The 24,211-nt window shown below is 35.3% G+C and overlaps 1 protein-coding gene across 2 annotated transcripts in view; it reads left to right on the top strand.

Annotated features, from left to right (window-relative positions):
* Positions 1 to 24,211, top strand: part of UBA6 (ubiquitin like modifier activating enzyme 6) — an 89,772-nt gene that overhangs the window by 28,698 nt on the left and 36,863 nt on the right. For both annotated transcript variants that reach the window (XM_003129053.6, XM_013978752.2), the window contains 11 exons: positions 1,387 to 1,467; positions 4,393 to 4,515; positions 6,695 to 6,818; positions 9,844 to 9,947; positions 12,116 to 12,178; positions 13,113 to 13,189; positions 14,118 to 14,184; positions 18,235 to 18,378; positions 20,436 to 20,503; positions 22,220 to 22,298; positions 23,918 to 23,998. In XM_003129053.6, coding sequence (XP_003129101.4) covers positions 1,387 to 1,467; positions 4,393 to 4,515; positions 6,695 to 6,818; positions 9,844 to 9,947; positions 12,116 to 12,178; positions 13,113 to 13,189; positions 14,118 to 14,184; positions 18,235 to 18,378; positions 20,436 to 20,503; positions 22,220 to 22,298; positions 23,918 to 23,998 — 1,011 coding nt within the window. The remainder of the gene's footprint in view (positions 1 to 1,386; positions 1,468 to 4,392; positions 4,516 to 6,694; positions 6,819 to 9,843; positions 9,948 to 12,115; positions 12,179 to 13,112; positions 13,190 to 14,117; positions 14,185 to 18,234; positions 18,379 to 20,435; positions 20,504 to 22,219; positions 22,299 to 23,917; positions 23,999 to 24,211) is intronic.

The following is a 24,211-nucleotide window of genomic DNA, read 5'->3' as shown; positions in this document are numbered from 1 at the left end:
AAATTCAGTATGTCCTGGGTCTAATATGACTTGATTTTACTCTATGTACAAGCTTATAAGTTAGCCTATTTCAGTTTCATGGCTGCTGGAAGAAAACATGAGGTTCCTGGGTCAGAGACTAAGGACTTTATTATTCAGAGTATGGTAAGAAGTATGAGTATCATATTTGCTTTGTTTCCTTCTTCCGTCCTCCCAATTCCACCTGTTTAGTGCAGAGGGCTTAGTGGATGCCTGCACGTATGGTGGGTTCCTTAGAGGAAAGGAACATTGAGCTCAGGGACCTGCTGTTTTATAGCAAGCAGTGAACAATCCTGCTTGCTCTTTGTCCCGGGGGAAACATTATCTCATTTCGCAAGTTTGCACTCAAGGCAAATACACTCCTGAGAAACTGCCAGAGTAAAGAGTGGTCAGAGCCTTGCATTCATGTCATACCCAGTGAGAGATTTATAAGAAGTAAGAGATCCATGGAGGAATACTTCCCTATAGGAAGCACACTATCTTCTAAGCTAGATAAAACTAAATTCATACCTGAAAGTTTTTAGTGAAGCTGAGTTATCCATTTCATGGGAACCAGTAACAAGGAAAGCTCTGGACTGAGTCTCCATCTGCTTTTGCCACTTGATAGACAAATGACCCTAAGAAAATATTTGACCTTTATGAGTATAAATTACTTCTGATAAAATCTGATTATAAAACCTTCCTCTGCTCATCTCATAGAGTGATAAAAAATTAAAGTAAGCATTAAAAATTATAATTTGCAATCTTTTTTAAAAGTTTGCTATCTTGAGTAACAACTTGGTGATTTCACTCATGACACTGTCATAAAACAAAAGTTGTTGTATTGTGAATCTGTTGAATCTCTAATGTAAAAAAAGCTAAACCAACTGGTATATCTCTAATTGTCTTTTAACCCAGTATCAAATTAATATTCGGATAACTAGGTTAGTATTTCCATGGCAATAACAGATAAAGCAGAATCTCCAACCATTTAAGGTGCATAAATACCCTATAGGATGTTAAGGTTTGCTTCTAATTGTGAAACCTATGACAGTAATGGAATTCCATGTGGGCAGGTTTTCCCCAGTATGTGGGCCATGTTCTAGGAGGTACCTGAGCATCTGCAGATTGGGTGTCCATGGGAGGTTCTGGTACCAGTAGTACCCTGCAGATACCTAGAGATGGCTGTGTGTTACTTTTACTTTTGTTGTTCCATACCTCTAAAGGTATTGACCTTAAAATGGAATACAATAGGATAGTGTTTTTTTACCAGGAAAACAGTGTATATTTTGTATAATGTAAACTGAAATGCCTCTGATTTAGAAGTTGCACATTATCAAGATAATTGTTTATTTTCTAACGTTTAACTTCTTGTATTCTTCTCAACAGTGTGTAGTATTGACCGAGATCAAACTTCCCTTGAGGAAGAAGATCAATGACTTTTGCCGTTCTCAGTGCCCTCCAATTAAGGTAATAGTATTGCTTAATAATGACATGTAGTTTATCAAAAGAAAAGTACTTTCACTATTAGAAAGTAGGCCCTAGGAATACATTAGTGAATAGGACATACAGATTTTCCTACTTGTGAAAATTGCCTTCTAGTAGAGAAGATACACAATAAACAAGCAGATAAGTACATAATTTCAAGCCCTGTGAAGAAAAGAAGCTAGGTAAAGGGTGAAGCATTTAAAAGATGCTGGGAGGGGGGCCAGTGCTGATTCTCAGAGATTAAAGTTGAAAGGAAGTTCTCTCTGAAGAGATGACGTTTGAATGGGGCCCTGAATAATTAGAAAGTGCCAGCTATGTAAAGATCTGGGAAAGAATTTTCATTCAAAGCATGGAAAATAGCAAGGGTAAGGATGTATAAAAATCCACTTAGTGTGTTTGACCTGTATGAAGTTTGGGTGAAGAGGAGAGAATAGTGGAGTAAAAGACCCAGGAGGCTGGGTTCAGAAGTAGTTAGAGGGCCATGTCTTAACAGATCTTTGAGAATGTATGAGGTTTAAACCTTTAAGTTTTAATCTCATTCATGTTTTTAAAAGATCACTCTGGCTATGCTGTGTAGGGAATAGACTATATCAATAATTTTCAAAGTGTGGTCCAAGGACACTGAGGGTTTCAGAGACCCTTTTATCAGGTCTGCAAAGTTGAAGTATTTTTCTATATTACTGAAATATTATTTGCTTTTTTCACTCTGATTTTCTTATGAGGTACTGTGGAACTTCCCCAGTCTGCATTAAGGATGGTGATACCATTGCTCGAACAGCTAATGGAATGTGTGTGATATTCTTGTATTTTAAATGTTTCTTAGTTTTAATTTTTCTAGCACAGTAAAAATTAGTGGATACAACCCATATGAGCAAAAGTTCTTTGTGTTGTCAATAATTTTTGAGACTATCAAGTGATCATAAAACCAAAAAAGAACTTTTGAATTCTTAGAGTTGAGTTGACTAGACCTTTTAGGACTGCCGTAAGCAGTCCAAGTGAGAGGTGCAGGAAAGAAGTGGGAGTAGAGATTATGAGAAGTCAGTGAATTTGAGTTATTTCTTTGTTTAAAAAAAAAAAAAAAGGCTAAAAAGTGAAAATGGATGAGAGGCATGAGGAAAAATATTATCAAGAATGACTATTAGATTTTTGTCCAGAGTAATTAGGTGAGTCATGATGACATCGAGAAGACTGGAAAGAGTTTTAGATAGGAAAAAAATCACAATTCATCCCCTGTAACTGAATACATTATTACTAATTCCATGTATTTCATGGGGTCCTTTGTTCCTTCGAGATAGGCACTAAGCCATCATCATACTATATAAAATAGGTGTGCTGAAAATTTTTGGATTGTGGTTATTTACATAGCTTATTTAAACTTCATAGAACTTTTGTGTTCTGGTTCATGATTTAAATCAAGCAGATAAACAAGATACAGAGTTGTCAGTAAACTTAGAAAAGGACACAGAAGTTTAGCAATAATTACGCTAGGTTATAAACAAATCTGTTTATGTGATTGATACACATATTCATACTTTAAAGTTGTTTTGTAAAGAAAGAAATTGTCCTTGAGTTTGCAGCTTTTAAACTTAAAAAAAGCTTCTAAGGTTCTCAGCTTTATCTCATAAAAAAAATGTAATAGATACCCACATTTTGACAGTTAAGGGAGTGCAAAATCAAGTAGCAAATAATCTGCTTTTAGTGGTTTCACTACCTCATGTAATAGATGGTAGAAATCATTTTCATGGGATACATTCTTATACCCAGATATGAAGAGATTTTAGTTTTTGTTAGAAAAATAACACTTTTACAGGATCATATGTATTACAGATTAAGAATTTTTTTATTATCAATTTAAAAAAATAACAGTACAGTAATATTGTCTTATGTGTTATGAAAATCACTTTCAGAAAACACTTATGATTGTGTTTATGTGATTTTTATCTTTCTTGACTTCAGTGTGCATTGTTGGTTCCTCAGCCCCTTTTCTGTTGACCCTATTCAGCTTTTTTAGCTCTGTTTCATTTTCTGTTAACTCTATGGCTTTTGCACATTTAGAATGGATAGACAAGGTTCCTGTTGTGTAGCACAGGAAACTATATCCAGTCTCCTGGGATAGCCTATGATGGAAAATAATGTTTAAAAAGAATGTATACATATATGTATAACTGAGCCACTTTGCTGTCAAGCAGAAATTGGCACAACATTGTAAATCAACTATAATTTTTTTAAAAAGAACTCTACTGCTTTTGGTGAATGGACTCTGTTCTCCTTTTCTAAAATGAAAACTAGGAATTCATTGCTAGACCATTAAACCAAAATATCTGTTTCTTATATACTGTGCTTGGCAGAAATTTTTGTTATTTAAAAGTTATAGAAATGTATAATGATGATGTGCCAATGTTGCTTCTAATTTTATTTTATTTTATTTATTTATTTTTTGTCTTTTTGCCATTTCTTGGGCCGCTCCTGAGGCACATGGAGGCTCCCAGGCTAGGGGTCGAATCGGAGCTGTAGCCACCGGCCTACGCCAGAGCCACAGCAACGCCAGATCTGAACTGCGTCTGCAACCTACACCACAGCTGACGGTAACACCGGATCCTTAACCCACTGAGCAAGGCCAGGGATCGAACCCGCAACCTCATGGTTCCTAGTCGGATTCGTTAACCACTGAGCCACAATGGGAACTCCGGTTGCTTCTAATTTTAAAACACTAGATATCCAGTCCCAAATACCAAAATCCTTGATTTTGAAACCAGTTTACAAGTAAATAATTTATCCTATTTGTGATTATTTTATATCTCAATGCTTAATTATAATTACAGTTGTCACAAAGGAGCCTAAGATAGTTAAGCTTTTTTTTTCCTTGTATAAATATATAAGTTTGAACTTGTTTTTGTCATTTCACAGTTCATCTGTGCAGATGTACATGGAGTTTGGTCACGGTTGTTTTGTGATTTTGGTGATGAATTTGAAGTTCTAGATACAACAGGAGAAGAACCAAAAGAAATTTTCATTTCAAATATAACGCAAGTATGATCATATATGATCATTATTGTATATATATATGATTGATTTTTTTTTAATATGAAAAATTTTTTAAAGGTGATATTAGCAAAATATTGTAATAGGCAATACTATCTTTTATTTGTTTAAGGTTGGGATATTAAAAGCATGTTCTAGATTCCTTGTATCATTATTTAATAATTGATAGATTAGTTATTTTGTTTTATGTCATGTTGTTTTGGGACCTGAGTTATATACTGAACTATTTGTATCAGATTATAGATGTACTAGGTAAGTCCTGAGTCACTTAGCTCAACACTCTGACTTCAGGAAGATGGATACATCATAGACAAAAGCGTTTCTGATTTTTGCTTCTAAAACATTATTTGGAGAATTTACCTTCAAAACAAAAAGGTTTTCTAAGCATGTTCTCTTAATAACATGCAAGCTTAATTTTTTATTCCTTAAAAGAATTGGGGAAATTATTATGATCTATTTTTACTACCCTTTTTAGCCTAAATCGTTAACTTTATTTGCATTCTTTATAGTCAACTTTGTATTAAAGTTAAAAAGAAACCAAATATAAGGAAATGATAATATACTTTGACCTAATAGTATTTGTCCTTCTATCTTCATGCTTTATTTTAAATCCCATGTAATGTTGCCTTTCTCATCCCTTTTTAAGAAGAATTCGTTGAAAAATTATTTTGTGTATCTCTGTGCTTACAGAATGGTTTATTGTTCAGCCTTTTACCTTCTCTAATTACTGTTAGTTTGTCCCTCAGAATATCATAGCTCCAAGGGACCTCGTATTGCATTTATATTTTCTTTTATTGGGAGTTCCAACTAGGAACCATGAGGTTGCAGGTTTGAGCCCTGGCCTTGCTCAATGGGTTAAGGATCCGGCATTGCTATGAGCTGTGGTGTAGATCACAGATGCAGCTCGGATCCTGCATTGCTGTGGCTGTGGTGTAGGCTGGCAGCTGCAGCTCCGATTTGACCCCTATCCTGGGAACCTCCATATGCCGTGGGTACACCCCTAAAAAGCAAAAAAAAAAAAAAAAAAAGATTTTTTTTTTTAATTGAATAATGCTGGGAATATGGAGATATCCATAAAGGGTGAGAAAATATCATAAATGTTCCCCTTTAGCTTATCTGCAAATTCTCCTTATGAATTCTATTCTTCTTGAGGTATTAGTAAACCCACATTACATTAATTTTATCTATATGTTTGTGATCATAATTATATTTCTCAAATTATTCAGCACCGAGATAATTTTTAGGATCTTTATAGTTATGAAAAAGAATTTTAATTCCATTAGCTTTTATATAAATTAAAATATTATTGCCTTATTCAAGCAACTTTTTTTTAATTATGCACAACTAGAAAATTTCCAGTTATTTGACCTATCACATCTATCCTCTTAGTTGAGATAAGCCAATTTCTTCCTATTTTTATCCTGATAAGAGGGACCACATAATATTTCTTTGCTTTAAGGTATTGGACAAGCTTAAAACTACCACTTTCCTAGCTTTAAATCTCTGTCCTTCACCCTTATATTTCTCTCGTCTTCAAAGTTATACTCATCTTTTATGTACACAGAGTCTTTCATAAATGACTTTAGAACTTGTATTTAATTATTAATAATGGTTTTTGTAAGTCTCAAGAAGCTCTCGGTACATGAAATATTTTTTTTGTCTTTTTTTAAGGCTGCACCCACAGCATATGGAATTGCCCAGGCTAGAGGTCAAATCGGAGCTATAGCCACTGGCCTATGCCACAGCAATACCAGATCTGAGCCGTGTCTGTGACCTATACCACAGCTCATGGCAATACCAGATCTTTAACGCCCTGAACAAGGCTAGGGATCGAATCTGTGTCCTCATGGATACTAGTCAAATTCTTTTCCACTGAACCACAGTCAGAACTCCAGTATATGAATATTTGAATTCTTTTGAGGGATCTCTATTTCCCCCCAAACATAGAAATTGTATTTTTAGCATTCTTAATAAAATGACAATTTTGTCACTCTTGTGATAGTTCTTTAAATACTTTTTTTTTTACTATAGAAGGAGAAGAATGGCTTGGAATTTTGTTGTTTTGAGAATTTTATGAAAACATGGTCATTTTTATGTAGGATTTGGGATTTGTACAAAAAAGGAATACATGAACTTGGTTTTTAGTAGATTACTCTTTTTTTTTTAGGCTAACCCTGGCATTGTCACTTGCCTTGAAAATCATCCTCACAAACTTGAAACAGGACAATTCCTAACATTTCGAGAAATTAATGGAATGACAGGCTTAAATGGATCTACACAACAAATAACTGGTAAGTTTATGTGTTTTACTAATTTATATATACTTATTCATTGTTCAGCACATTTATTGTTCAGACACTATACTCAGTGTTGAGAACACACCATCAACTCAGACAGACATGATCCAGTTCTTGGCCTCAAAAAAAAATCCAGTTCAAGTAAGGAGATTTTAACTTCAAGCAATGATGGTGTAAAAAGAGAAAATGCATTTTAGGAATTCTGAGCTGAGCAAGGAAACCTACTTGGTGTAGCAACAGTGGGGACAGGGTGTCTTGATTAAAATTTGAAGATTATGTTGGTTTAGGAAGGTGGTGAAAAGAATATTCTGTGCAGAGACAGACAGTAAGAAGCAAGGCAGAATTCAAGGAACTGGATATAATAAAGATATAGATAATATATACAAGATATAATATAGCAGGGCTGGCAGTGGGAGGTGAGATAGCAAAATCTTAAGACAAGGAGTTCCCACTCTGGCACAGTGGGTTAAGGATCTGGGTTGCTACACCTGTGGCACAGGTCACAGTTCCAGCTTGGATTCAATCCCTGGCCTGGGAACTTCCATATTCTGCAGGGGTGGCTGTTTAAAAAAAAAAAAGACAAGGAGGAAACTTTGTTATCTCATATGGTAGGGCGAATGAAGATTCTGGCAACTTACATTTATTCACACCTGAGGGAGTGCAAGAAGGGGAGCAGGTCTGGGAGGAAAGATAATGAGCATGTATAGGCTCTTCGGGTGAGATGACAGAGAAGTGTTAGGTGAAGATACATGTCTGTGTTCAATGGCTTGGATAAAAGGGATGGATGGATTGACTGCAGGCAGGTTTGTGGGTTTATTGGCAAAAAGTTGCAGGAATCTGTTTTGTTAGTGGACTCAGATGAGATCATGATCCAAAGGTCAGAGGCAAGATGTCAAGGCCAGAGACTTGAGGAGAGTAAGCATTTTTTAATAATAGAAAAATTATCAGACTTCATTTAGGGCCCATTTGAAGTTGAAGATAATAAATTTATAGCAGCATTAGTCTGCATAGTTTGTGACTGACCTCCAGCCATGTTGAGAAGAGTTAAAGACGCTGCTAGACATGTTGTAACCAAGAGACAGCATGTTCACACCTGTTCAGCTGAGAGTAATTCTATCTTTAGGGTATTTGAAAGTATAATTATATGGTTAGTGTATACACTAATAAATGGATTGCTTTTTCTTTTAATGACTACAAAATGGATCCTTAGGGAGAAAAAAATCCATCCCTGTTATGAACTCTTTAAAACAAAAAACAACTTAGGATCTAAATTTAAGAACCTTTGGTAGCAAAACTATTGGATCTTGTTTCCCAGACTAAATATATTAATATGTAAAATACAGGTTCTAATTGATTTTAAAGAATTTGTATCTGTTTCTGCAAAAATTGACTCATCTGATTAGGTTTATCCTTTATAGTTTTGAGGTCCCTGCAGTCAATGGTGGATTGTGGTGCTGGACCTGAATCTTGAGGCTATATATAAAAGGAGGAGCCACTGGATACCATAAAATGAAACTCAAGAAAACACACATTTTGTACCCAGAATTCTTTGGCCAGATAGAGAATATTTAAATAGAGTAGCTGTTTATGAAACTTTTTTCCTTAACATTTATTAATTAATACTTACCCCCTAAAGTTATTTTCTGTCATTTGAAAACATTTTTAAAGCCAAAATTATATATGCTTATGCTAGATACACATGTATGTTTAAGTAGAGTTAGAAGTGAGTACTATTTCAGACCATCCCTCCACTCTAGAAGTAACAACAGCTATGTTTATATGTGCTCTGCCAACATTTTCTATCTAATATATAAGGCTTGTTTATTTAATTTTTTGAATAAGCAAATGGTTCAAAAATAGTAGAAGGCAGATAAGTGAAAACTTTTCTACCCACTTTTAGCTCCCACTTGTTCTTACTGTTCTTAGTTTTTGGTATGTCCAAGGTTTCCATATGCATTTTTATGCACAAGATAGCATATTAAGCATAAAGCTATCCTTTGCCTTTTCATTAAGTGAAATATCTTTAAAAATAAACAAAAAATGAAACATCTAGATGGTCTTTTCACATCAGTAATTGCAGAACAGTCTTTTTTTTTCCCTTTATGGCTCATAGTAGTTCATGGTATGATTGAAAATAATATAGTATAATTTTAATTTGCATTTTACATATATAGGATGAGATTAAGTATCTTAAGTTTTAGAGCTGTTTCTTTTTCCTTTAATGTGAATCATTTGTCCTTTACCCATTTTCTTGCTGAGTTGTTAAACATTTTCATAACCATTCCCCAGAACTCCTAATATATACAGTATATTTGCTGAGGTTCTTTTTGTTTGTTTGTTTGTTTATGAGTCACACATATTTTTTCTGGTTTGGCATTTGATTTTGCTTGGGGTGGTGTTTACTGTGTGTATTTAATGTCAGATTTTTCATTTTTTTCTTTTATTGCTTTTATTTTGAGTCATAATTAGAAAAACCTTCCTTACTACAGAGTTCTAAAGAAATTTTTTTTGCATGATTTTTGGCACCTTTTTTGCCATTTAAAACTTTTATTTATTTGGAATAATATGCCAGATGTCTCTTTTTCCAAAAGATTTATCGAATAACCTTATCTCTTCTTCACTGGTTTGAGTTGCCATCTTAGTTGTCTCTCTTCTGGGTCTATTTCTGAATTCTCTGGTCTGTTCCATTCGCCTATCTGCTCCTGCCAGTATCCCAGTGTATTCATTATTGAGGCTTTATAGAGTATGTTAATATCTAATAATAAGTACTTCTCATTCCTTTTTTTTTTTCCCTTCCAAGTTTTCTTGGCTATTTTTGCTTAAGTCCTTATATTCATATTGGAAAAATAATCTGTCTAGCTCCCCGTACTTCTGCCCACCCCCAAACAAAAGATTTATTTGACTGTGATCTTCTTAATTTTGTGCTTTAGAGAAAATGGACATCTTTATGATAATAAGCCTTCAATTTTTAATACTCATATCAGTATTTAATGGTTTTTTCTTTTTTTTCTCCTTTTAGTGATATCACCATTTTCTTTTAGCATTGGTGATACTACAGGACTGGAACCTTATTTACACGGAGGCATCGCTGTTCAAGTTAAGACTCCTAAAACATTTTGCTTTGTAAGTAATTTTTTTCTGCTTAAAAAATATTTCTTTGGGAGTTCCCGTCGTGGCACAGTGGTTAACGAATCCAACTAGGAACCATGAGGTTGCGGGTTTGGTCCCTGCCCTTGCTCAATGGGTTAATGATCCGGCGTTGCCGTGAGCTGTGGTGTAGGTTGCAGACGCGGCTCGGATCCCGCGTTGCTGTGGCTCTGGCTTAGGCCGGTGGCTACAGCTCCAATTCAACCCCTAGCCTGGGAACCTCCATATGCCGCGGAAGCGGCCCAAGAAATAGCAACAACAACAACAACAAAAAAAAGACAAAAAGACAAAAAAAAAAAAAATATATTTCTTTGCAGAAGAATGGCAGAAGAGAAAAAAGAAATAAAATAAATGCTCAGTTAACCAGTTAATTCAAAGGCTGAATGGATTTTGTTTTTTAATTTGTGTACCTCCTTTGAGGAAAACAGAATTGATCTGTGGAAATAAACTGATATCAAAAAAAGATTATAGCTGCAATACCAACTCATATAATTGAGATATATAAGTTACCTCAAAGGAAGTACACCTTTCTGAGTCATCAAAGAGTTGATCATACTTCTTATAATTACTTCCTAAGACAAAAGCTATAACTAATACGTATTTGAAAGATTAAACAAGCATTGATTTAGGGTATGTTTTGTTTTATTATTGAATTATTTACATTTTTTTAAGTAAGAGAATATTTCTTTTACCATACTTGTTAATCCAGGTATTTAAATTTAACTTTTTGAATTTTGAGAAACCATGTGTATGTTGGAAATGTGCACATATGTTTAAAGAGAATGTAGAGGTTACTTATATCAAGGTTCTAAGGAGCCTCCTGCTGCTTAAATCCTTAGGCTACTTCTCAGTATAAGCTGTCTAATATAGCTCTGTTTTTTCTTACAAGTTATCAAGAACTTGATTGCCAGTTTTTTTTTTTTTTAAATGGTCACATCCATGGCATATGGAAGTTCCCAGGCTAGAGATTGAATCTGTAGCTGCAACAGTGCCTGATCATTTAACCCACCATGCTGGGCCAGGGCTCAAACCTGCACCTCTTCACCAACCCAAGTCACTGCTGTGTCAGGTTTTTAACCCACTGTGCCACAGCAGGAACTCCTTGATTGCCTTTTCTTTCCCAGGTCAATTTCTTTTTTTTGGTTGTGTCTGCATCCTATGAAAGTTCCCAGGCCAGGGATCAAATTCATGCCATAGCAGTGACCCAAGACTCTGCAGAGACAACACTGGATCCATAACCTGTTGCACTGCAAGGGAACTCCCCAGAACAGTTATTAGATTAAGTCCTTTACAAAGTTTTGTTCAAAACAACAGATTAAAACGCTCCAACTATTCAAATCTGTCCCTGCATTACTTGCTCTTGCCACAGTACCCAGTTTTGTTTTATTTTTTTAAGGCCGCCCCTGGGGCATATGGAAGTTTCCAGGCTAGGGGTCGAATCAGAGCTGCAGCTGCCAGCCTGTGCCACAGCCACAGCCACATCAGATCCAAGCCGCATCTGTGACCTGCACCACAATTCACGGCAACACTGGATTCTTAACCCACCTAATGAGGCCAGGGATAGAACCTGCATCCTCATGGATACTAGTTGGATTCTTAACCTGCTGAGCCACAATGAGAACTCCTTGTCCCCAGTTTTTAATGATGCTTCAGTTTATGCCTCAAGTAAATTTCAGAATGAATTTGTTTTGACTGGAGAAATTGGTTGGTTGTTGGGTTGGATTTTTGGGCCTTGGTGTGTTCTTTGCTTTCCATAGAAAATTCTAACGAGGTATTTATTCAAGTCATATCAGTCATAACAAGTCTTGATAGCTTGTTATCAGAAAAGTGTGATAGTTCTTAATGATAGAGTTTGCAAGTATGCAAATGTTTTCCCCATTTCTTCCAAAATTAATAATTAGAGCAGGTTGTCTAGTTGCATTTAACATTAACAAAAAGTAGGGTATGATAATAAAATGGGTTAACCAGGGAATGGTAGCTATTTTCTATTTCAGCTAAAACATTATTAGCCCAACTTTATTTATTTCAGACCTTTAGGAGAGAGCCATTGCTTTTACTGCTCTGTATAGTTTGTTAAGTAGTTACTTGCTTGCTCCAAAGTAATAGTGGATTTGTTGTTTGTTCTGCTTGTTTTTCTCTCTTAGGAACCATTAGAGAAGCAGATAAAACATCCAAAGTGCCTTATTGCGGATTTTAGCAAACCTGAGGTAAACAAACACTAGACTTATTTGTAGATTTGAAGAAGCAGCAGAGTGGGGGATGGGGACTGAAAGATTATAAAGTTAAAACAGAGCAACCATATATCTTTCTGTCAGACTATCAGATTTTTAAAAATAAAGATTGTGTGGGAGTTCCTGTCATGACTCAGCAGTTAACGCACCTAACTGGTATCCATGAGGATGTGGGTTCAATCCCTGGCCTCATTCAGTGGGTTAAGGATCCAGCATTGCCGTGAGCTGTGTTTGACCCCTCTCCTGGGAACTTCATATGCCTCAGGTGCAGCCCTAAAAAGACAAAAATGAAAATAAAAATAAAAGAATGATTGTATTTGTATATCTAGAGTTGACTCCCAAGAATTAAAAATGAGAATTTACATAATGGAGAATGTTAGAATAATAGGAAGAATTTTAACTATTATAATGATAGACCTGTTAAAAGATAGTCTGAACAATGTAGGATTTTATATAATATATAATTCTTCTCAAAAAACCTTGTAAACATTTACTCTGTTTTTTAAAAATCACTAGATATAATTTTGTAGCAGTGAATGTGTTTGTGGTAAGTTAAGAATTATATTAACAACTTGCAAATTTGTAAATGTTGAAAAGGAAAATCAGTAATCTTATACAGATATTTTGTTGCTATTATTCATTTGATTTTACTCTGTTTCATTTGGATAACCTAATAAAACTAGTCTACCACCCAGAATTGAAACTTGGTTCTCTTGGTTAAGTATAGCTTTCTGGCCTTGAAGTCAAGTTAACTAAGCCTCACCTTATTCGTCTGTTAAATGAAGATAATAATAGGATATACTAACTCATTTATTGTAATGATTAAATTAATTTTTTTAAGTGTTAGCGTGGTGCATGGCACATATTATACGCTCAGTAAATATTGACCAATCTTTAATGTTCTTAATAGGCATCTTTAGAGATTCACTCAGCCATGCTTGCTTTGGACCAGTTTCAGGAGAACTATAGTCGCAAGCCAAATATTGGGTAATGTTCTTTGTTCGAAATAACTTTTTTCTTCTTTGTAAAAGCAGTATTTCAGAAGTTATAGATTAAAAAATGTGTACCTAATAGCCTCTTTTAATTGTAATAACCACTAGATACACCAAACTATATAAACACTTCTGACCTACTTTCTTTTTCATGTGGGAGTGGAGAGATCAATTTATAAAAATGAAATTATACTAAACAAGAATTTTCCAGAGTTCCCATTGTGGCTCAGCAGTAACAAACCCAACTAGTATCCATGAGGATTCAGATTCGATCCCTGGCCCTGCTCAGTGAGTTAAGGATCCAGCATTGCTGTGAGCTGTGGTGCAGGTCCCACACAAGGCTCGGATCCCATGTGGGTGTGTCTGTGGCGTAGGCCGACAGCTACAGCTCTGATTCGACCTCTAGCCTGGTAACTTCTATATGCCACAGGTATGGTCCTAAAAGAATTTTCCCATTTTGAAGTCTGCAAAAGCTACAGTTTTTCCTTTTTTGTCTGCACCTGTAGCATTCAGAAGCTCTGGGGCCAGGGATCAAACCAGAGCCACAGCAGTGGCAACACCAGATTCTTAACCCACTGAGCCACCAGAAAACTCCTAACAGCTACAGTTTTTAAAATAAAAAATCTGAGAGTTATTGGGAGTTCCCTGGTGGCCTAGTGGTTTCACTGCTGTATCCTGTGTTCAATCCTTGGTCTGGGAACTGAGATCCCACATCAACTTGCTGCACACAGCAGCAAAAAAAAAAAAAAAAGAAAAAGAAAATAAAAAGAATTATTGAGAAAATAAGTCAGTAAGCACTTTGAGCTACGTGCTGGCAAAATTCCACACTTTTAACGTATGTCTTAAATTTTAATTTTGACTATGACATACTATCTATAGCAATTGAGAAAATTGAAATTGAGGTGCTTTGTTTTGAATCCTAGGTGCCAACAAGATTCAAAGGAGCTTCTGAAATTAGCAACGTCTATATGCGAAACCTTGGAAGAGAAGGTGAATATTCAAAGTTATGGCCATCAGAAATTGTGTAACATTAATATTCTCTTATCCTTCAAATCCCTAGTTTTGCCACTTACTGACTCTGACAATAGGCAAGTTTACTTATCTTCAGTTTTTCAAAACTTTGCCTTTTTTAATTGTTTGTTGTTGTTGATTGAGAGAGTTCTTCATATATTCTCTAAATCAGACCTTTATTGGACACATGTTTTAGAAATACTCTCTTCCAGAAGGTGGGTTGTCTTCATTTTATTACAGTGTCTTTTGAAGAGCAGCAGTTTTTAATTTTGATCAAGTTCATTATATCACTTTCTTTTCTGTGGTTTGTACCTTTTTAAATACAAAATCATAGTTTTTCCCCTGTGTTTTCTCCTAGAAGGTTCATAGTTTTATGAGGCCATTTTTATATATCATGCAAAGTATAGATCCCTGTACATGACTGTACCTTTTTTAACTTGTGTACAGTTTTATACTTTTATGAATTCATTTTTTTCTATCTTTCCAGGTATAGCTCAAGATTAATTTTTTTTGGTAAATGAATATCCAGTAATTCTTGCCCACTTACTGAAAAGAGGTTGTTCTTTATTCAGTGTTTTTGGCATCTTCTTGGGAAATTTATTGACCATACATGTATAGGGTTTCTTTATGAACTCAATATTATCTTCCATTGATTGTTTCTAACTGGCGTTCCCTGGTGGCTCAGCAGATAAAGGATAATCTTTTGCTGTTACTAGTCTATCTTGATTGCTGTAGCTTTGAAATAAAGTTTGGTCTCTGGTGTATTTCTTAGAAAGAGCTCAGATTTTTGGTATTCCCTGAGTTCTTACACGTTTCAATTTTTTTTTTTTTCTGTAGCCTTTGTACTTGAAAGGCAGCTTAAGAGTGTCTGTCATGGCTTAGGGGTAATGATCCCAACTAGTATCCATGAGGACGAGGGTTTGATCCCTGGCCTCGCTAAGTGGTTTTTGGATCCAGCATTGCTCTGAGCTGTGATGTAGGTCACAGACGTAGCTCAATCTGCTGTTGCTGTGGTGTAGGCCAGCAGCTACAGCTCCAATTCAGTTCCTAGCCTGAGAACTTCATATGCCACATGTGTGGCCCTGAAAAGACGAAAACGAAAAAACAGAAAGGCAGCTTGGCTCAAAGTAAGGCTTTTACTTTCTTCCTTGGTTTATTTCTTTGTATCTTGTTGAGAAATAGAAATGCCAGCATACTTTTATTACTGTTATAAGTAACCTGGTCTTGTTTTTTGCCTTGAGGCCCTATATATTTTTTTTTCTTCTGTATATTTTTTCATCTGTGAAGTCTAATATTTTATCAGTTTATAACTCAAGGTTGATAATTCGGTCACTTTTTTCAGGTACACCCCTGAGCCTATGTTGATTCATAGACTCATATTTACTTTTTTCATCCCCTTTTGGGAAGGTGGAGTGGATCATTTTGGCTCTTAGTTAAATTTCTGATTCAAGGTAGGGGGTTTTTTTGTGTTTGTTTATCCACATCTCCAAGTGTTTGTTGAACATATGTAATTAATCAAATTTACTCTGCTTCTAGCTTGAGGGAGAAATTTTCAGTAGCTGCAATGTTTTGCTTCTAATTTCCTGCCTCCCTCTTACACCAGCTTTGTTTGGTAAACTGGTTTTTTTTTGCATATATTTTGCACAGGGTAAGGGTTTTGGATGCTTTTTCAGATTTCTGTATCTGGAGCCCCTTTTCTTCTTCTCTCAGAATACTGAAAAGAATTTCTTCAATAGACGGTTTGTTTTTTAATTTTTAAAAAAAAATTTTGGTGGATCTAGAGTTTCCCTTGTGGCTGAGCAGGTTAAGGATCCAGCATTATCACCACTGTGGCTTGAGTCACTGCTGTGGCACAGGTTTGTTCCCTGGCCCAGGAAGTTCCACATGCCATGGGAGTGGACCAGAGGTGGATAGGTATTGAGTATCTTGTGGATTGCTTTGATTTCTGCCAAATCCTACTTAACTTCCTCTCCTCCTCTCTTCTTTAGCCTTCTCTGCCAAAGGATGTCTCCCCCTTTCCATTTATATCATTATCTCAGAAAAGTTCTTTGATCATAGCCATTGCTGAGATCTACCATACTTCATACCTGTTCAGTATTTTTTGCACTTGGTGTGGAACATTCTCTTAGGATGATTTTGACTGTACTTTGTCACGTTAGGCCTTTCATTCTCTTTTCTGTGGTTACATGCTTCCTGCTCTTTGTTCAGACTTGCAGCAATATGAAGTCCAGAAATAGTTCTGCTGGGGTTTAGTATTTGTTTTTCTATTTACAGGTAATTTGAAGTTCATATATTTTCAGTTTCTTAGTAATGCTGAAGCCATGCCACTGGTTTATTTCTCTTGTGAATATGTATCTTTTTCTTTTGGAGACTGGAGAAATTCAGATTTAGAATGTAGTCATTATCCTAGGGTAATGAAAAATTCCCTAGATTGGGAAGTCTGTTTATTAGACACTGTAGAATCTTGAGAGATAGTGTAAACTAATGGTAAGAATAGAGCTGGGAAGTTGGGTTTTATGGGTTCAGATCCTGGCTTTCACCACTTACTCATAGTAAAATCTGAAGTAAATTAAGCTTTCAGAGTTTTAGTTTTCTAATTTGTATGATAGAAATTATATTTCCTGGAATTATTTTAAAGATTACATGTAGACTTAATATATAGCTCACAGTATATGTTCAATCAAATTACCTGCTCCTATTAGCATTCTTATCATTGTTTTTAATATTACCGCTACCACCAGTGTCTCTGTATTCACAATTGGCACAGCTTATATGAAATTGTAGTACAAGTTGAGTTTAGTGCTAGGTGATTATGAAATAATGAAGTATCAAAAATTGAAATGGAGTGAGTGGAATAGTGAGCGCATAACAAACTTTTTATATCATAGATTTCTTTGAGAATGTAATAAAAGCCTTCTTTCTTCCCTCTAAATGCACAAGTACTGTTATTTTAAATAGGATTTCAGGAGATTAATTGAGCCTTATTAAATTCCTGGTTAAGATTATAGTTGATGTTGAAAGAATAGGAAGAGAAAGAGAAGCCAGAGCTCATGAAGAGCTTTGTCTCGAATAAAAAAATGTGCTAAAATGATAGCTCCAAAATCCAGTTCTCCATTGTTTCCTTAAAAATACTAATAATAAACAGGAGTTCCTGTTGTGGCTTACCAGAAATGAATCTGATTAATATCCATGAGGATGCAGGTTCGATCCCTGGCCTCTCTCAGTGGGTGAAGGATCTGGTGTTGCCGTGAGCCATGGTGTAGGTCACAGATACAGCTTGGCTCAGGTCTGGCGTTGCTGTGGCTGTGGTGTAGGCCAGCGGCTACAGCTCTGATTCAACCCCTAGCCTGAGAACTGCCATATGCCACAGATGTGGCCCTAAAAAGACAAAAAAATAAGTACTAATAAACATCATTTCAGTTTTTAAGTATGGTAATGAGAACTTTGTGATGATTGGCTCATTGATAAGATTAGTATGCAAAGTCCCATTACTCTCTTAATTTTTTTCCTAAACTGCCTTTTCTAACAATGTATTGCCTCATTTTTTACAGTTTTACTTTTTAATTACCACTTTAGGCACAGGTGATAGCTTCCTTATCTTTTATGAATCATTTTATTTTTATTTTCATTTATCTAGGTTCAGGGTTTTTCCATAGTTTTCTTTAAAACATGTTTTTCGAAATTCTGGTTGTTTGTAAATACTGTCTGACATCACAGAACTGCTCTTTAATAAGAACAATAAATGATAGATAATCCAGTTAGTTCTAAATTGTGCCCAGATGTAATGTAAAGAACTAAAAAGCAACAATAGGCAGGTACTGATAAAGAGAAATACTGCTTAGGGTAGTAACATGCAGTTGGATCTTTTATTATGGGATTGGGACTTTTTTAGGACTTAAAAACTATTTAGTAGGGAAATTAGCTTTTTTAGAAGTTAAGCTACAGTTATTTTCATATTGAGTCGAAATTTTGAGTTTACCATGTGACTGCTGTTAAGATGGTTTGTGTCTTTCATGGTTTGTGTTTCAGCCTGAGGTAAATAATGACATTGTGCGTTGGCTTTCTTGGACTGCCCAGGGCTTTTTGCCCCCACTTGCTGCAACAGTAGGAGGTCTTGCCAGCCAAGAAGTATTGAAAGCTGTGACAGGAAAGTTCTCTCCTTTGTGCCAGTGGGTTAGTGCTCTATTTTAATGTATTTTTTTATACTTAAGGTTGAATGATCTACCCATATAATGAATGTCTGTTATTGATTATATATACTATTAATCAACATAAGAGCAACCTTAAAATATTTTTTGATACATGAGTTAAATGGGATATGTCACTAAAACTTAATTTCTGTAATTAAAACTGACAAAGTCACTTGTTGAGGGTATTGGGATATAACCCAGAGTTGTTTTCCCTTCTTGTGTAAGAATGAAAGAATGAATATTCTGTCTTCATAGTTTCCATGACTATTAGCTTAGCAGTCAGGAGCTTTCAGGGTTCTTGAATTGGTCCATGGAATCTTTTAGCATCATGAATTTTCAGATTCCCTGGTTTCTAGGTATAAACTTCTAAAGATAGAAGACATAGGAATGATAAAAGTTTGAGACCTATATAGGGTAAAAATATCACAAGATGGAAAAACCCTTTTTTCTCTTATCAGAAGAAATAATTAGCAGAGTATATCAAAGCACGGTCTTTAGACCCTTTCTTCTTTGAAAAACTTGCTGTATAGCACAGGACACTATATTTAATACCTTATAATAACCTGTAATAGGGGTTCCCTGGTGGCTTAGCAGATTAAGAATCAGGTCACTGCAGTGGCACAAGTTTGATCCCTGGTCCCAGAACTTCCATATGCCGCAAGAATGGCAAAAAAACCCAGAAAACCTATAATGGAAAAGAATCTGAAAAAGAATAAATATATATGTATTTCCATAGCTGAATCACTTTGCTGTACACCTGAAACCTTGTAAATCAACTATTCTTCAATTTAAAATAATAATTTAAAAAAAAATAACATAAGGAAAAAGAAATTCCTATCTTAACATTTTTCTTCTAGGTAAACTAAAGTCACCTTCACTTAAGTTATTTGGACTTAGGATATTAAGTCAAATGGAGAAAAAGAAAAACTTTAAACATTTTGAATATAACACTTTTTTTAATGTCTTAAAAGTTCAAATTTAGTTTTGATAATTAAAATTTATAAAATTCGTCATTTTTATTATAGATTTAAAATGCCATTTTGCTGCTAAATTATTTGGTTTATTTTAACAGAGTACAAGTTCATTCGTAAAAGTCTGGTTTAGATATAGTTTAACACCATGGGGAATATAAATTATGTTATTAATATAGATTCTGTGTTGCTGTAATTAAATAACATTTATTTGTGTTCATGGTCATGTTCAAATTTAGTTACATAGGTTACTGAAAATGAGAATGAGACTTTTTTTTTTTTTTTTTTGTCTTTTGTTTTTTGTCTATAGGGCCGCACCCGAGGCATATGGAGGTTCCCAGGCCAGGGTCTAATCGGAGCTGTAGGTATGCCACAGCCACAGCAACGCAGGATCCGAGCCTCATCTGCGACCTACACCACAGCTCACGGCAGTGCCGGATCCTTAACCCACTGAGCGAAGCCAGGGATCAGACCCACAGCCTCATGGTTCCCAGTCGAATTGTTTCCGTTGCACCACGACAGGAACTCCAAGAGACTTGACTTTTTTTAATTGACTTAAACTAATTCTATTTGATAGTTTTTAAATGCTAAAATTGTGACTTCCTAGATCATTTCTTCTGTAGTGTATGTAATTATAAATGACATATAATATACCTACATTGAAAAAAAGGTAGACTAGGTACTTTCTTATGAAAGTAATCAGATTATTTATTTAAATATAGCTAAAATTGAAGCTTCCAGAGTTTTTATGTAGTTATAAAAAATAGATATGGAGGTGAAATTTCCTTTTGTTTGTTAAAATTAGAATATATCATTTTTAAGATGGCTAAATGACATGAGTCAAATTACATCTTTTTATGGTTCCTCCAGATTTAACCATTGTCTTAATGAAAGAATATGGGGAATGTATAGTGTATAATAAAAATTATACTTTTTAATCTATTTTACTCTGAATTGGCATTTTTATCATTTTATTAATGATTGTTAAATAACTGCAGAAGAGAATTATTGTTTCTAGCAATTTAAGTTTTCTACATGGTTAAGTTGTGTTTTTATCTTCTATTTTAAGTTGTACATTGAAGCAGCAGATATTGTCGAATCCCTAGACAAACCTGAACGTGAAGAATTTCTCCCACGGTAATAATGACATTTTTGTTGCCTTTTTCTTAGTTATATGTTTGTAAGGACCCACTAGATCTAATGCGTTTCTGTCCACACATGCAGACATGCATTTGTTTTGGATGTCTTTTCTCCTAGCTCACTTCTGCGGTGTATCATAATCATGCAGTATCTCTTTACTACTTTATAAATAATGAATATAAAATTTTAAAGTTTATATCATGAGAACAGTTAGCTTTTAACACACCATTCTTTCATTTATTTATTTATTTTGCCTTTTTTTTTTTTTAGGGCTGCACCCATGGCATATGGAAGTTCCCAGACTAGGGGTTCAATCGGAGCCACAGCAACACCAGATCGGAGCCGCATTTGCCACCTACACTACAACTCACGGCAATGCTGGATATTTAACCCACTAAGCAAGGCCAGGGATTGAACCCACAACCTCATGGTAAAACTCTATTCTTTTTTTTTTTTTGTCTTTTTGCCTTTCCTAGGGCTGCTTCCCATGGCATACGGAGGTTCCCAGGCTAGGGGTCTAATTAGAGCTGTAGCCACCGGCCTACGCCAGAGCCACAGCAACACGGGATCCGAGCTGTGTCTGCAACCTACACCACAGCTCATGGCAATGCCAGATCCTTAACCCACTGAGCAAGGCCAGGGATCGAACCTGCAACCTCATGGTTCCCAGTCGGATTCGTTAACCACTGAGCCACGACGGGAACTCCTCTATTCTTAATTTTAGATGAAAACAACTGCTACCTGAAGCTTTTATTTATATCTGTCATTCTTCACCTTTTTTGAGTGGCAAATGTCCTTGAGAATCTGATAAAAAGCTTATGGATTTATTGTCCCAGAAATATACATAACCCAAAGTTCTGCCTTCAGTTTAAGTGAGTTAACTTTAAAGCCTATCCATTGACTTCTCTATGAAACTTAATTAAAAATTCATGCCTGGGGGGATAGGGAGGGATAAATTAGGAATTTGGGATTAACAGACACATGTTACTATATATAAGACAAAACAACAAGGACCTACTATATAGCACAGGGAACTGTATTTAATATCTATAGTAAACTATAATGGAAAAGAATACACACACATAGCTGAATCACTTTGCTATAAAGCTGAAGTATTGTAAATCAATTATATATACTTCAATTTAAAATAGTATAAGAACAAAAAAATAACAGAAAAAGAAATCCCTTACAGGAGTTCCCGTCATGGCGCAGTGGTTAATGAATCTGACTGGAAGCCATGAGGTTGCGGGTTCGATCCCTGGCCTTGCTCAGTGGGTTAAGGATCCGGCGTTGCCGTGAGCTGTGGTGTAGGTCACAGATGTGGCTTAGATCCCGTGTGGCTGTGGCTGTGTTGTGGGCCGGCAGCTATAGCTCCGATTAGACCCCTAGCCTGGGAACCTCCATATGCCGAGGGTGCGGCCCTAGAAAAGGCAAAAAAAAGAAATCCCTTACAAATTTTTTTCTAGATAAAGTCACTTTCACTTAAGTCATTTGGACTTAGGATATTAAGTCAAATGGGAAAAAGAAAAAACTGATTTCTTTATGAGGTTTTTTCCCCTTTCAAATAAGATAATTTATCTGTCAGTTTGAAAGAAAAGCTTAAAAAGTATTACATTTAAAGCACAACATTAAATTGTTATTAACAGTAATGAAACTAATCTTAATTTTTTTTTTTTGCCTTTTTGTTTTCTTGGTATGTGTTGTTTTCTACAGAGGAGATAGATATGATGCCTTAAGAGCCTGCATTGGAGACACTTTGTGTCAGAAGCTACAAAATCTAAATATCTTTCTAGTAAGTAGAAATAATGATGAGATTAAGTTGTACAAACTGTTACTGTTTATCAAATTAATTTATTAAAGGAAATTTGAATACAGTTTATAACTAATGTAGATATTCAGGAAATATTTAAAACAGGAGTTGGCAAACTATGGCCTACAGGCCAAATGCATTCTGCTGCATGTTTTTATATAGAGAGTTTCACTGGAACACAGCAAGCACACTTACTTTTTTGTTTTATCTATGGCCTCTTTCATACTATAATAGTGGAGTTGAGTAGTTGTGACAAAGACCATATGGCCTACAAAGCTGAAAACATTTACTATCTGGCCCTTTCCAGAAAAAGTTTGCCAACTCATCATCTGAGTAATTAATACATGTAAAATTAATGTATGAGTATAGTAGTTCTAAACATTAAATGATTTTTCTAGAAATGCATTAAAAATTGTGCAGTTTTTTGGTTTTTCCTTAACAAATGAAGGAACATGTACATGGGTATGTCCTTTTTAAATGTCTTAGACATTGGTGGGGAAGCTCTCTCCAATAGCATAAAACTTTTACTGTCACTTATGTGCTTTTTTATTTTTGTTATAATCAATCCTACAAGTACTGCTGATTTTTAATATTCATGTTTAAATAATATTTTGAAAATTAGTTACTGCTGAGCTTTTACATAATAATAGTTTTTATCTAAGTCTTAGAATAGTTATTTTTGTTAAATAAGTTTAGAAAATTTTCTATAAACAAGTGATCTTTTTAATTATAATATTGCACTGTTTTGTGCTATTTGTTTCCATCTCATATAAAAAAAATGACTTCAGGAGTTCCAGTCATGGCTCAGCAGAAATGAATCTGCCTAGCATCCATGAGGATGCAGGTTTCATCCCTGGCCTTGCTCAGTGGGTTAAGGATCTGGTGTTGCTGTGAGCTGTGGTGTAGCTTGCAGACATGGCTTAGATCTGGTGTTGCTGTGGCTGTGGCATACGCCATCGGCTCCAGCTCCAATTAGACCCCTAGCCTGGGAATCTCTATATGCCGCAGATGCAGTCCTAAAATCAAACCAAAAAAATGAATTCAATCTTTGGCTTTTGTTTGGAATATTAGCCTTCTGTTTACAGGAATTGTAAGTATTATGCTTTTCCTTCTATGATTTATACCTTTTTATTTGAGGCATTTATAATGGCATCAAAAGCCATTAAATATTTTAAAGTAAAATGAGTCACAAATGTTCAACTTATTTTAAAAAGTATGTGTTTTTTAGGAGTTCCTATCATGGCTTAGTGGAAACAAATCTGACTAGTATCCATGAGGACCCAGGTTTGAGCCCTGGCCTTGCTTAGTGTGTCAGGGATCCAGTGTTGCCATAAGCTGTGGTGGAGGTCACAGACGTGGCTCGGATCCTGTGTTGCCATGGCTGTGGCTTAGGCCGGCAGCAGGTACAGCTCAGATTTGACCCCCAGCCTGGGAACTTCATATGCCACAGGTGCGGCCCTAAAAAGACAAAAAAAAAATATATATGTATTTATTTATATATGTATTATAATTTAGCATTTGAAGAAGATTAAGATGAAATTGCTTTTCAGTAAGTAGAAGTTTTAATTTTATTTAACCTGTACATTTTTTTTTCTCCATAGGTAGGGTGTGGAGCCATAGGCTGTGAAATGTTAAAAAATTTTGCTTTGCTTGGTGTTGGCACAGGCAAAGAGAAGGGAATGGTAAGGTATAAATCCTTCAGAGTTAAAAGTTTATGTTTCTGTGGCTTTTTATTTGATTTTGGAGAATAAGATATTAAGCCAGAAATTTGAAGATTCTGATTCTTCTCTGACCATTTTTCAGATTTTATGTGACCTTTTGGCAAATTACTTGAATTCTCTGCTTCTTGGTTTCTTTCTCTAATACTGTGAAACTAGTATCTTTACTACTTGCCT

Source organism: Sus scrofa, chromosome 8 (assembly GCF_000003025.6).
Source record: "Sus scrofa isolate TJ Tabasco breed Duroc chromosome 8, Sscrofa11.1, whole genome shotgun sequence".
In the NCBI taxonomy this organism is placed as follows: domain Eukaryota; kingdom Metazoa; phylum Chordata; class Mammalia; order Artiodactyla; family Suidae; genus Sus; species Sus scrofa.
Note: the sequence above shows the minus strand (reverse complement) of the source record. Positions and strands in the feature narration are given on the sequence as shown.